Source organism: Asterias rubens, chromosome 3 (assembly GCF_902459465.1).
Source record: "Asterias rubens chromosome 3, eAstRub1.3, whole genome shotgun sequence".
Classification (NCBI taxonomy): Eukaryota; Metazoa; Echinodermata; class Asteroidea; order Forcipulatida; family Asteriidae; genus Asterias; species Asterias rubens.
Window position 1 is genome coordinate 14,239,212 of NC_047064.1, and position 14,982 is coordinate 14,254,193.

A 14,982-nucleotide genomic window follows, 5' to 3' on the forward strand; every position below is an offset into this window, starting at 1 on the left:
ACGGGAGACGAATAGCAGGACGAAGTGTAGTAGTGCGGACTTACCAAAGGCAAGCAAGCGATCTATTTCTAAAGAGTGCCCCCTTTAAAAAAAAGAAGAGATAGGTTTCCCTCCCCTGCTGCGGGCTTACCTTCAATAGCAGTCCCAGCGGCGTTGTCGCACTCAGGAATTCACCTTGAAGCTCAAGAAGGGGAATTCAAAAGGAACTGTTTTCAAAGATTGCGGCTAGATTACAATCGGTGCAATATTATGAATCAACTTATTACACCTCTATAAAACATTCCTGCTATCTAAACATTCTTTCTGACTGTCCTCACCGTTGCCCGTTTACACTGAAATGTCAGCTTAGCTTAAAATGACAATAGGGGCCCTTTGTGCCACCGTGCATCGTTGTGACGCTACGCTGAAGCGACTTATCGATCCATTATGTCTTTTTAAAAATCAATTATATCGGTTAGGTCACTTGTTATGTGCATAGAGCAAGTCTGGAGCAATGCTGGCGTCCCGAACCTCAGGTGCAATAAACTTTTTCAAAAGGCCTCACACCGTATTTCCAGGGGCGGCGTAAGGGTGGGGACTTCCTTCACCCACCCTCCCCTCCAAATTTTTACGGCTTAGTTTCCCCCGATGTGACCGAAATTTAATTTAATAACCCTTGCCCTACGTCCCCCGCTGCTCCATTAGAAAACGCTGGCTGGTGTACAGCTGTACATCGATGTGTACATTAAATAAAGTTTGCACTTGCCATCATTAAACTTCGCTTGATGTCCCCTGCTGATTATTGCAAATGTTACACAGTTAACTCATTTTCAATAAAATCGAAGATAAGTTCCAGAAAAACATCACTTCTAAAAAATACAGAAGATGGAAATTGTCTTCTTCCTATTGAATTTGATCATCTAGAACTCCAACACGGCAGGCCCCAACGTTACGCTTTTTTTAAAACAACTTATTGCCAGGACTCCGGTGTGGATACTTAGACAATTGTTCTGATGACCAGTACCGAGGGTACATGATTTTGGAAACTATTGTTGTCCTTTGATAGTGACACACAACCGTTCTTCAAGAAAAACAACTGTGTCAAACTGTTGTCCCTATCTCAATTGCACTGCCATTATGTGCGAGTAACTTGTCAACCAACATCAATGAAGGACCAACATGTTTTGCAAGTGCCTATAAGAACCTGCTTCAAGACGAATTCAATTGTTTCTCTGTATTTTTTTTTCAAGAACGTGACCATTGTGTTGACAATGGTTGGTGTATCCAATTGACAAATTAATGATCGGAATGGATTTATTCTTTTGCACGAACCAATAGCCATGGTCATACCTTAATGTGAAATGACCAAGCAAGGACAAACATCAGATACAATTGTTTACAATTTTCTACAAGACTGATGATTTATTCTATCACAAAAAGATACAATTTAAATGATCGTAGGAATGTTTAAAATATTCAAAGATATACCCACAACAAAACTAGCTGATGTCCTCACCTACAGCATTATCATGCAGAAATTTGATAATTATTTTAGTTCCGTTATATAATCATGTAAACCTTATAGTTTCCATGGAACAAAATGGGACCTTCAAATAAGGCCGTGTCCGAAACGGCGACTTCGGCTACAGCTACGGCTAGATCGCGCGCGTCTGCCTATTCTTCAACACTGGTAGACGCGCTGATCTAGACGTAGCTGTAGCCGAAGTCGTCGTTTCGGACACGGCCTAAGAATGTGCTCTGGCTGACGGGTGATGCTTAAACTCATTCCCAGATTGCATGTCTTATGTTTTTTTCTCTGCATGTTGTATGTGAGGGGGGGGGGGGGGGGAGGACCAATACAGACCGCTGCCCTTGAGAACAAGGTGGCTCAGTAAATATCCATAGAATTACTTTTTGTGAAAGAACGTTACATTTTGTTACAACTAAAATAAATAGTATAAAACTCATTAATGCTAATGCTGAACTTGTTATAATTTTCCCAGTTATAGTATTCTAAATTTTCTTGAAAAGGAAAGATCGCTGAAGAAAAAAACTAAAAAAGCCTTGCAGTCTGGTCAAGGCAGATCTTGTGAGCAAAATTCGTCAAAGTTTTAGAATATTTAAACAAACTACCCATAAAAATATAACTACGCTTTCCTACATATACCATGGCAATGTATGCAGAATTATTATATTATACAGAATTTATTATTAAATCTATGCATATTATTTGAATTAATCAATTAAAGTAATGAAAAAAACAGCACATTGTTTAATTGTTAGTCACAATTGAAAGAAAATTCATTAAAATAAAAAAGGTATGGTAATGAGGGCGGATTATAAAACGATGTACTGCATTATTCAATAATTATGTTGTCAAGCTTTCTCTTTTAGGCCCCTATATGAATATTTTGCGTAATAGTTTGGTTTGTTTGATTTATGTTAACTACATGATGGTTGCAGAGCTGTCAGAAAAGAACTCAAAAAAGAAAAACAACAAACAAAATTGGAAAAACAGAAGCATATAACGAGGCATTGACAATATGATCCTATTCACTTATCTGACAGCATCAGTGAGACAGCACACTTTATAAAGTTGCCGAGCTTTCATGCTTTTCCCTTGCCGTTAAATTAAGTAAAATGCAAAGTACACACTAACCGAGACTTAATTTGAGTACAAAATTGGGCCACAAAAAATAAAAATTAAACAGCAAGATGATGAGGGCCCAGAAAATGAAAATGAAAAATACGATGTTGAGAACCAGATCTTTACTTTGGAGTATTCTTTTTCGACACACATTTAAACGTCACACAAACACTAAAAAACTGTTACAATTAGATGCATAGATGAGATGTCGCAATGAAGGTCTAACTTCTTAGCGCTGCGAATCAGAAACTAAGGCTTAACCAAATTAAAAGGAGAACCAGTCATCAAACAACATGCAACACATTGTGATTTCATTAGTACCTCATTTCCAGTAAACAGATTTTTCTGAGCTAAGTATGTGTGGTTAGCTGCTTTATGAAAGGTATTTTTCAGTTTGGATCAATTCAGAAATTTAGTGTCTTTGGATGTTGCTTAAAATTACACAAGCCGCTAACAGTTGGATTCAAATTTACATTTTAAAAGGGCATATTTATTTTTCAACTGAGCTCTAACAAAAGGTAGAAAAATTCCTGTGAAGTACAGAATTTGTACATCTAGAAAGATAACTTTCATAGTGGTGGTGAAAGTTTTGTTTTTAACAGAGCATGCCACAGTACTATAATTACTGCTAGACGTTGAACAAGCTTGCTACAAGTTATGTTTCAGTTCATGCCATAGAGGATGTATGTCTGGTTGGGATACTCCAAAGACATGATGTACATTTTTAAGACTTTGGTGTTTGGCGACAACTTTGGTGGTCTTCTGGAAGATCTGCTACTTGGATGGTTTGAGAGGGATTGTGAGTCACTTTACTTGTCTAGGAGAGACAATGGCCATTTCTAGTTTGCAAGAACCATCTTCACAAACTCTGCGAGTAAAAACAAGACGAAAATAAGTCACAATACCATCTTGGCACGAGTATGATTTGAAAGAATGTCAAACTTGAGTTGGCAGTATTAATTAGGCTAAATCAAAATGCACCGTTAAAGCTGCCAAACCCTTGGATAAAATACAGCACAAGAAAACTAAAAAACGTAATTACAGGGTTGACCCCTGTCTTGAACTTAGGGACCTTGTCAAAAATAAGTCTGTGACAACTAGTAGATAAGGACTGGCCTGGGCCCAATTTCATAGAGCTGCTGAAGCAAAAAATTCTGCTTAAGCAAAATAAACAATGCTTAGTAAAATCAGCCAAATTAGTAAAACGGCCAAGACTCCACTCAAATGTTATGCTAAGTTAACAGTAGCTCAATATCAGTCACAAGCGATGTATATGGCATGACATTTTGGCCAGTAACACGTGTAAAATAAGCAAGCTATTTTCGTGCTTTACACATTTTTTTGCTCATGCAGCTCTATGAAATTGGCCCCAAGACAAGGTTCTTTACCTGCCGTTCATTCACCTTGTAGGAAGTTGGGAGTCATAGAAACCAAGGGAGAAGTTCATAGTGCCTGGGGTCAAACTACAGAGCACTCAGTGGGGTGCATTGGCATTGGGCATATTGTTTAGTATAATAGATAACTGTTTCAGCGGGTAAAACCATGTCTCCCCCCAAAAAAAATTTTTATCCAACTTTTGCCGCCTGGATTATTTTTGACAAGACCCCTTAGACAAATTAAGGTTAAAGACATTAGACACTATTGGCAATTTGTCAAAGACCAGTCTTCTCACCTGGTAAAATAGCAATCCTGTGAAAATTTGAGCTCAATTGGTTGTCTAAGTTGCAAGATAGTAATGGAAGAAAAAAACACCCTTGTCACAACAAGTTGTGTGCTTTCAGATGCTTCATTTCCGGACCTCAAAATCTATTCTGAGGTCTCAAAATCAAATTCATGGAAAATTACCTCTTTCTTAAAAACTACGTTACTTCAGAGGGACTTGTTTCTCACAATATTTTATACTATCAACCTTGATCTCCCCATACTCCTGACCAAGTAAGCTTTTATGCTAACAATTATTTTGAGTAATTGCCAATAGTTTCCACTGCTTTTAAAGCTTGTACTCTTTGTGCAAGAAAACCAAAAGACAACAGAACCATGTTCAACCCAGTACAGCAACAGGCTCCATCCTTGACATAAAAAAGTAACCATTTTGTTCAAAAGCTAACATGCAAAGATTGACAAACAGGGAAGACAATTTTTTGAGCAATACTTTTTAATGAGAATGTTGCTCTCAGGAAACTTACCCTCATAGTTGACCTGTCCTTGTAGGTCTTCCATTCCTAGTAAGAGATTAGTTACCTCTTCATCTGACATCTTCTCTCCTGTAAAAACATTGATTAAAGTAAAAACAAAGTTTTGTATAAAATTCAAAGCCGATATTTTCAACCCCCCCCCAAGCCACAAACAAACAAGTAAACACCCCAACAATCCAGCAAGCAAACAAACAAACAAACAAACAAACAAACAAACAAACAAACAAACAGACAGACAGACAAACAGACAGACAGACAGACAGACAGAAAAACAAACAAACAAACAAACAAACAAACAAACAAACAAACAAACAAACAAACAAAAACCAAAAAACCACCAAAAACCCCAAAACCCCAAAAAACAAAAAAACAAACAAACAAAACAAACAAACAAACAAACAAATGGAAAATTAGACTAGTTTACTTTATACTTTGTTGGATCAAATATTAATACAACTTTACAAATGGAATCAATGAACAAACGAGGCATAACATAATGATCACCATTAGGAAAGAGGAGAGCCATTGCTGATAACGTTACCTCCACCTGTGACCATTGAGCCATCTAAAGAGCGAGGCCAAATTTCATATGGCTAAGCTTACTGACAATCACAATCTCCACTTGCAGGGAAAGCACCGAATTTCTACCCTCACCAAAATTTCCCAAAGAAATATGCTTGACGGAAGCCCGGAATTCCCTGCTTCCGCAAGTGTCGATTCATTGCTTTGGTAAGCAGAGCCATAAAATTGAACTTATTTCAGAGCACAGACTCTGTTTTGAATTTAACAGTAATATCATCAAAATGTGCAGTCATACATGTCAATATTCGATAGTCGACCAAAGACTATCCAAACTACTGAGCAATATAGTTGAAGTTGTGTTAGTGTGAAACCATGCAATTATCACAAACTGCACGTTATTTAACCGTCTCTCCTAAACAACATTTGTTTATTAAATTGGGCTACAAAAAGCCAACGAATTTGAAAATACAGTTCCACAGAGTATCAGCTGCAAAGATGGGAATTTACTTCATGCCTGCAGTAGTTATTAATACAGGCAATTAATTCAAATTCACTTGAAATCTTCCTGCGTGGACATTTTCGACAATATTTACCATGAAACTCCTTGTTCCATCCTCCCGCACAAACTTACTGAAAGGCTCCTTCTTCCCAGACACCATCCGCCTGTGGAATTCACTGCCCAAGCAAGTTATTGAGTCACCAACTCTGGATGTCTTCAAGACCAGACTGAACGGTGTCACCTTCAGTTAATTACCCATCCCCCATCACAAGATGCTTAAATGCTTTTACTTGCACAGTATGCGTATCTTTTTATGCCTTGAGTTTATTGTCTGCACCTGCTAGTTTGCACCTCAACCAATGTGCAAGTACACTCCGGAGGAGGTTTCTGCACAAGATGATGATGATTGCTCACTATAGATAGTATATCAATACTTGTCTGACTAGGTTCCCTATAACAAACAAAGACACGTACCTAGACTTGTCAGGACATGGCGAAGCTCAGCAGCACTGATGGTACCATTACCATCTTTGTCAAATACTCTGAGACCCTCAATGTAGTCATCCACACCACCCTGCTCTTTGATCTTCTGGGTAGAGGCAAGGATTGGCAGAAACTCCTCAAAGTTGATGCGGTGATCTGCAAAAGAGTATTGACTTTCCTCATCAATCCTTGTTAGTTATTTTATTCAATAATACGTTTATTCCATAATACTCTTGTTGTATAAAAAGAACAGTTGTGAGAGTAAAACTGTACATAGAAATGTAAAAAAAATTCAAAACACATTAAATTGTACAGAAACAATATAATCTTAAAGCAAATAATAAATAAATAACTAGGAATTAACCATGTACAACGATTATTTATAACCGCTGTTCTGCCATCTTGTCGCTAATATTTTGAACTTGTTGTATCATGTCTTATGTCAGGCTGTCATTTTGTCTGCATGTCTGTCTGTTTGTTTGTTTTGTTTATTCGTCTGTCTGGCAGGTTTTTACATGCTCCTGCTTATCAAAACGGCCCATACTCTATTTATTACATTTATGTTTACTGTTACTAAATGATATTTTGCTTTACTCCGTAATACATGTAATTGTTGATATTTTCATGGAAATAAATGTGTATTTGAAATTGCGTTTGTCTTATTGAAAATTAGATTTCATCAACTCTTTCAGTGACAAGGTTGTGCCTGTTCCACTGTATTGTACATTATGTCATGTATGTATTCCAAAGCGTCATTATCGTACATGTACGATATATTTTATGTCCACAAAAAGTGTCATTAATCATACATTAACGACCTTAAAGGCACGGGACACTATTGGTTATTACTCAAAATAAGTGTAAGCTTAAAAACTGACTTGGTAACGAGCAATGGAGAGCTGTTGATAGTATACAACATTGTGAGAAATGGCTTCCTCTGAAGTAACGTAGTTTTTGAGAAAGAAGTAATAATTGAATTGAATTCGAGACCTCAGCTGAGGTCTCAAATTCAAGGCATCTGAAAGCAAACAACTTGTGCGAAAAGGGTGTTTTTTCTTTCATTATTCTCACGCAACTTCACAGACCAATTGAGTTCAAATTTTCACAGGTTTATTATTTCATGCATACATGTATGTTAAGATACACCAAGTGAGAAGACTGGTCTATGACAATTGTCCACTGTCTTTAAAGTATGTTTCAGCCCTGATACTTCACGACGGCAACGACGGCAATTGCCGTCGTTGCCCCTACCGATTGCCGCAATGCTCTTCAAAAACCTAATTTTTCACGGCAATGATTGCCGTGCCCTTTTCTCATCATTGCCCCCGTGCCCTTCCTCTTCCGAAAACAAATTATATTCAACGTTGTCAAAGTTCGAAAATAAGCCAAAAAGTCCCGATGTCTGTGTAAATTTCACGCAACGAAATAGACCCCAACTTCACGCACGTAAGGCACAACAGCAGATTTCAGGCCCGTTAGTCGTTGTTCTTTGCGTGCGACAAAAAAATACTCGAAATATCGAACGCTAGAGGGCGTTTCGGAACATAGCGATAGCGTGAGATTAAACGCCCTCTAGTGGTAAAATTACGCGAACCAACGCTAAACGCCTTGAGACAAAGACTCAACGTGTCTGTGCATGCTGGGATAGTGGTTTTCCCCATGCTTGGTACATGTGATGTACCATCATGTACAGCATAGTCGTCGCGCACCGCATGCATTTATTCTGTCAACATCGTGTCAAAATGGAGCAGTTATGTGGGAATTTTAGCGTCTCTACGAAAAACTACACAACGTGCATGACCAATAGTAGGATTACGTATGAACAAAAATTATATATTGTGTATTGTAAGTAGTTGTTCTTTATTTTGTTGAATTAGATGAATGCTTTCTTTTTTCATTGGGTAACAGTTAGAAAATGGAAAAATTGGAAGAACTATTTTTTACAGGCAACTCGGAGGTTTTTTTTTCAAACTGCCATCGTGCCCTTCGCAACTTTTTATGATTGCCGTGATGCCCTTCCAAATTTTTGAAAATTGCCTTGGTGCCCTACATTTTTACAAAAAGTCAAGGCAAAACTGCCGTGCCCCTTAAAAGCCGAAGTATCGGGCTGATGTTTACATTATTAAGAGAGGGCATTATCACTGGAAAAATACTATTGACTTTAGTCAATAAAGACTTTGTGATGTACCATGGCAACACAAATCAGCAAGAAACATTTGGTTAGTGAGAAAGACTTTTTAAAGACAAATTTGTTTTACAGAATTTCAAAGAGTTTTTTTTAAATAAAAAGCTGCAGGCATTTTAGGTTTAATATGCAAAACAAAAGCAGGCATTGAACACACATTTGTAATGTCTGTGTGTGTGTACAGTTGATGTTCGATCCGCTAACCATGTTATGTGGGACAATTTAACAGCGTTCATTCACTTGAAAGGTTCATTGTGTTAGCGTACACCAAGAATAATCCTGTAAAGGCAGAGTTATAGTCGGTCGCGCGAAGGTCGGGCGTCGGAAATCTAGACGCGCGATCATAAAAAGACACGGTTTTTAGGCCTCAGTCTTAGGATTGCGCGCAAGATTTCCGTCGCGCGACCGACTATAAACCGGCCTTAACAATGTTGCAAGAGTTATCTTACCTTTACTAAATCCTTGGGCAAATCTCTTGATGTCTGCTTGGGTCGGGTTTTGTCCAAGAGCTCTTATGACCGCTCCGAGCTGAGATGTCTCAATCTTACCATCCCCTTTCTTATCAAAAAGGGAGAAGGTATCCTTGTACTCTGCATGCAAAGGAAAAGTGACAATATGAAAACCGGAAACATTTTCTATGTCAACCTTCTCAATGAAACACCGAAAGATTTCTTTAAGGATCCTCAAAGAGCATTCAACTCAAGCTCTGCTGTATCTGATCAGCAGGTTTGAGTCCCAGTCGTGACACTTGTGTCCTAACTTAAAGTAATTGACGCCTGTAACCAGTGCTTCGTCCTTCAGATGGGACATAAAGCTGTTGGTACTTGGTCCTGTGTGTTGTTATAAAAACTATCAACGCACGTAAAAGATCCCAGCAGTACACACTTCTTATCGCAAAGTGAAGGGGGTTTGCCCCGGTGTGTCTGGCAGTGTGACTTTCTTCAATCATGAAGGCTGCACTAGACTACGGACAGATGTGTTATCTACCACTGAAATTCCAGTTAAAGGCAAAATTTTCCCTCTTCTCTGAACATCTAGTTGCGATAACGTAACCCTTCCCGCCGTCGGGAGAAAGGTTACGTTATCACAACTACTGAACATCTGATTTTCTAAACACAGTGACTCTATTTTATAAAAGTGGTGGCAGGATACTCCTAAAACTATTTTGGTTCTATCCGCTATCTCCTCCCGTAACGAAAGCGGACGAAACCGAAATAGTTCTACTACTAGCTACTAGAGGAGTAGTTACTTCTAGAAACTATAAGGCTCCCCTGTGAGCCTTATAGGGGTCTCATATTTAGGTCCTCCTTTCTGCTACACGTTTTTCAAATCAGCGCTGATGGGTGAAAGTTTTACGACCGTTACGACAACTCACGACAACAATTTTAAATGCACTTTAACATAACATTTGAACATAAGTCAACCGTTAATTGAATGCACAAGGGTCATATGCACCCAAATCATTTTCAAACTGTTGAAAATTTTGTTCTTTTAACTGTAAAAAAGGTGTTTTTTACCCCGAATTTAGTAGCAAATGGAAATATTCGCCATGTTGTCTTTCGACGTACTTGGACGATTCTATTACGCCGCAGGGGGCATGGGTAATTTCTGAGGGCTGAGTTGTATTTTTTCTTTTTGGTTTTAGCTGCTGTTTTTTTTTTTTTCTTGTTTTGTTACTAAGCCGACACTCTGGAATTCAATAAAAGGAAAGATTTAAATATAATAATGTTTAAAACTCTATGGGGACTATGAAAGGCACATAACATGGTAAATAATCATCTTGCATATTGTATCACCCCTGCGGTGTAATGGAATTGTCCAAGTACGTCGAAAGACAACATGGCGGATATTTCCGTTCGTTACTAAATTCGGGGTAAAAAACACTTTTTGTACACTTAAAAATACAATTTTTTCAACAGTTTGAAAGTGATTTGGGTGCATATGACTCTTGTGCATATATTTACCGGTTGAATTATGTTCAAATGTTCTGTTAAAGTGCATTTAAAAATTGTTGTCGTGAGTTGTCGTGAGTTGTCGGTATTTAGTGCAGTGCGACCCAGAAAAACAAATGTTTCCTCACGACGGCAAAATGGTTTGTTTTCCTTCTCATGTTCTACTTCTTGTCACAACAACTAACGTCAGCTAAGTTGCTGTTGTCCTGTATCCTCACTCAAGCAATTCTAAAATTATTTAATGACACTCGTCAATATTCATTCTTGAATTATGTTTGATTGTGACAAAAACGGAAACTCGCACTCGCAGGACATGGCAAACTTTATTCGGCATGTTCAGAACCTTCCAACAACCAAATCGTCCGATCTTCACCGGAAGATCGTTTTATAAAATGGTTTTAACTTACCGTTCTTTTGATCTTCTGAGAGAGACTGTAAGTCAAAAAGAGAACACAAATTGTTATTAAGGGAACAAATGTTTCATAGTAATTTAAAATGTCGAAAAACAGAAGAAAATGTACGGATAACTTCATTGAACTCACCATTTTGACAATCCTGACCGCTGACTTAACAAACTAAAGCGTACTCATTGGACGAGGTAGGTGGCGTAAACAGTTTATCAAGGTATCGATACTAGATTGGACGATACTGAATTGGTGCATCGCGTAGTAACGTATTGAGTGCACAAATTCGATTCTTAAAAATCGAATAATTATTCGAGAGTGTTTGGGATTGTTTTATCAATGCAGTGTGCACTCTTTAGTGCACAAGGCCCGTCCAGTAACTACATTGGCATGGCCACGCCCTAAACTTCCTGTTCCGCTATGTGGTTTGGACATTTTTAAGGTCAACCACAACTGGACCGAAAGTTGAAAAATTATGTTTCATCTTCCCCCACATCGTTTTATGAAACTGAATTACAAATGGGGAAGTAGTGACACATCTCAATAAGATTGACACCCCCCTAAAAAAAAAGAACTGATAACTTTTCACATAACTTTTCACAAAGCAAAACAAATAGGGGTTATGGCACTGCATTGGATATGCCTTGAAAAAAAAAAAAAAGTACGCAAAAATAATCACCAACAACGACATGAAGTTTCTTTTAAAGAGGTTAAATTGTTGTTGTACATCTGTTTACACACATGTCCACATTAAATACACCAACACTTAAATTGTAATCTCTTGATAATTTAATTTTGGCACACTAGTTTTATATTATTTAATTGCCCCCCCCCCCCCCCCAAGCTTCCAGCTTTGTGTGTTTTTAGCTATAATACATAATGCAATTTTGAGGTGTTTCATAGAGTACACAAGTAATCGAATTGGCCTAAATTCAAAAACAAGGACTACAATGAATAACTGGGACTGACAAACCATATTCGGCACATCCAGAAAATAAAACCATTTTATTGTTCAAGACCTTAAATCTATCAACCTAGTGAAAGTGTATTTCCTAAAATGACTAAGAAGTTTATTTTGAGTATTTAGTTTGACTTTGCCCCCCCCCCTCCCATTTTTAATAAATACAACTGTTTCTAAGTCATTTGATTATTTCACTTGAGATATGAAAAGTTCATAAACACAAAATATACTACGGGCCTGAAAGAACAAGAAGGCCATGACACTTTGCAAGTGCAGCAGAAGCACTGATTTAATTTTTTTTATTTATTCAAAAGTGGGATTATTTCAATAGTTCAACAGCACTTAATTCCCAGACAGTAGTAACAACAAAATATGAAGCATTTTTACCACGGTACTTTATTATGGTTGAATATTTACAACAACAAAACAGTTAGTGGCTTTAACCCTAGCAGTGTTTTCTAAAAGGCTAATATATATTTACCACTCAAGGCACATCAGTTGTTCACAAAATGTTCTTTTAAAATCAGGATATGATAAGCAAAACATCCAAGGTACAGATCTCTTAATTACTTTGCTTTCAAATGAAATCAACAATTAAAAAAAAATATTTAAATACAAAATTTGGCAAACTAGTCACAATAAAAAATACAGGTGTTGCCTCTTCCAAAAGTTTATTTCTGTGGCCCATAGAGCGTACTTGCCAAATATTGTGCTTTGGGCCAGTCAGTCACGATTCCTTCAATAAACTACATGACTATTTGGCCTTGGTGCCCCTTTAAAAGTCTCCCAAAGACATGCCCTCTCAAAAATGATACTCCAAAAGTGATGTATTTTTTAATAAAGGCAGTGGACACTATTGGTAATTACTGAAAATAATTATCAGCATAAAACCTCACTTGGTAACAAGTAATGGGGAGAGGTTGATAGTATAAAACATTGTGAGAAACGGATCCCTCTGAAGTGATGTAGTTTTCGAGAAAGAAGTAATTTTCCACAAATTTGATTTCGAGACCTCAAGCTTAGAATTTGAGGTCTCGAAATCAAGCATCTGAAAGCACACAACTTCATGTGTCAAGGGTGTTTATTATTTCATTCATATCTCTCAACTTCAAGGCCCAATTGAACTCAAATTTTTCACAGGTTTGTTACTTTATGCATATGTTTAGATACACCAAGTGAGAAGACTGGTCTTTGACAATTACCAATAGTGTCTACTGTCTTTAAGATTTGTACCTTTGTCTTTATTTCGGGAACTTCATTTTATTTTAAAATAAAGATGAAATCATCTAAATTCTAAATGTATATCAAGTTATTTTGTTCGGAGCAAAAATATTTTCTGTTAAAAAAAGTAACTAAGCAATAATCATAATTACAATAATAATCGGTATACATTTTCAAATAGCTATGTTTGTTACGAAAAAAATTGCATCATTAAGTTGTACCATTAGGTCCCAGATTTAGACATTTTGAAATCATTGAGAAGTGGAAGTTTAGCAGGAGAGGTATACAGGAACACTATGCCACTCCTCCAATGGCTTTTGTCAGATCTTGGGCCATCACAGCGGCTTCCTGCAACAGTGTACTGAAAAATAAACAAATTAACAAAAAAGTTTTAAAAATATAGACAATAAACAATAATGTGCTGTTGAATATCTACAGACAAATCAACTTTATTTTCTGCATAACACATTCATGGAAGTAGACTCAGTGGCTATTTTCACCAAGCTGTTAAAAAGTAGATTCTAGTGAGTGATGTGTTTGTGTTTTGATCTAAAGTCACCTAGAAGTTATATTTTGTCAAAATAAAGCTTTTGTCACTAATATATGTGTTTTGATGAGTGGAATGTGAATAAGGCCTTAAAAAAAATGGTTGGATTGCCCTATCCCCACCGACTGTAATAGAAGCAACATCTCGGTCGCGGTAAAAAAAAATATATATATATTTTCGTTTTTTTTCCTTCCTTTTTTTTACTTCCGAATTTCGATTTCATGAATATTTTCTGCTTACAAATTGGTAGATTTGACACAAATCTTTGTATTCCGCCGACTACTTATGGTCGACAATAATTATCCCGTGCAACAGTCGTGGTTTCAACGTTAATAAAAATGCAACGTACAAATGTAGATCGATTTCCCTCACACGCACAGATAGGGCGAGCCTGTGTCACATATCAAACCACACGCCCGTTTATCCGACGTCACGATTTCACAAGGAACCAGTCTAACACTCCATTGAACAACAGAGAGCGCTGTTTCCAGTTATGCCCATATATGGTATCGCTCGTTTATTGAACGGACGAAAAACATGGTGAATGAAATGACTCTTGGAAATTGTTTTTGAAGGAATTTGCCCAAATAAAGACGCAAAAAGAGCGCTTGAAGCGAGATGTATAAGATATACCTTGCTTGTTTGACAATTAGATCTTTCATGAAATGTTTATGCAGTTTTGGGTATTCTTTGTCATCTGAATTCTTTTGTTTAAATCCCAACCGACCGACCCAAGCAAAAAATCGGGTGAAGGGGCAATCCAACATATTTTTTTGGGGGGCCTAACTAAGGTTTACAAAAATTAGTTCTTATCTTATTTACAAATTTAAGAGTAGGCCCTCCGACCCGAGAGGGCGCTGTTCATGACGTCAGTCGAGGCGCGATATTTTAGGAGAAAATGGACTTGCATGTACTTTGCACGTGTGCTTACTCTACGCATCAAGGCAAAGTCTGCCTCAATTGACATCACAAAAAGGGAAGGCGGAGTCAACCCCCAAAACAACTTTAACTATTTTTTTAACATATAAATCGTGACAAACAATTACTAAAAAAATTGTTTTATTGTTACTTAACTTATACTCTTATGTTAAAAAAAAAAAAAAATTATATTTCCAGGTGACTTGTTGTTGTACTAAGCAGTTTGAGCAATTGGGCCAAATGAAACAAGGGGATAAGATTAGACTCACGTATCGGATACAGTGTCTAGCTCTGCATCTTCAGATCCTTCTTGGTTAATCCTTTCTAGCTCTGCCAACCTTGTACTCACGGCTGACAAACATGTCTTAATTCCTTCCACCTTCTTCGGCCCTGGAAAAATAAGAAAGATATCGTAAAAAGGATGAATCCATCTTAAAAGAAAGACAAATCTGATAATAATCTTCAGTTG

At 37.3% G+C, this 14,982-nt stretch overlaps 2 protein-coding genes across 2 annotated transcripts in view; both read right to left on the reverse strand.

The window, feature by feature from the left end:
* Positions 1-1,374: 1,374 nt before the first annotated feature.
* On the reverse strand, positions 1,375-11,084 carry LOC117288340 (myosin-2 essential light chain-like). The gene is made up of 6 exons (XM_033769159.1): positions 11,005-11,084; positions 10,870-10,894; positions 8,960-9,100; positions 6,317-6,481; positions 4,813-4,890; positions 1,375-3,494 (listed from the first exon to the last, which is right to left on the reverse strand). The coding sequence occupies exons 1-6, from the start codon at positions 11,005-11,007 to the stop codon at positions 3,466-3,468; spliced, it is 441 nt and encodes a 146-aa protein (XP_033625050.1). The 5' UTR covers positions 11,008-11,084; the 3' UTR covers positions 1,375-3,465.
* Positions 11,085-12,982: 1,898 nt separating this feature from the next.
* Positions 12,983-14,982, reverse strand: part of LOC117288608 (condensin-2 complex subunit G2-like) — a 32,515-nt gene continuing 30,515 nt past the window's right edge. Inside the window, exons 26-27 of the mRNA XM_033769528.1 lie at positions 14,783-14,903; positions 12,983-13,409 (exon numbers count right to left, since the gene is read on the reverse strand). Of these exons, the coding sequence (XP_033625419.1) occupies positions 13,343-13,409; positions 14,783-14,903 (188 nt within the window). The 3' untranslated portion in view covers positions 12,983-13,342. The remainder of the gene's footprint in view (positions 13,410-14,782; positions 14,904-14,982) is intronic.

Coding starts and splice junctions, on each gene's coding strand:
- LOC117288340 (XM_033769159.1), bottom strand. Junction 9,101..10,869: donor CTCAGAAGATCAAAAGAACG/GTAAGTTAAAAC, acceptor CTTTGCATGCAG/AGTACAAGGATACCTTCTCC. Junction 6,482..8,959: donor TGCCCAAGGATTTAGTAAAG/GTAAGATAACTC, acceptor ACTCTTTTGCAG/ATCACCGCATCAACTTTGAG.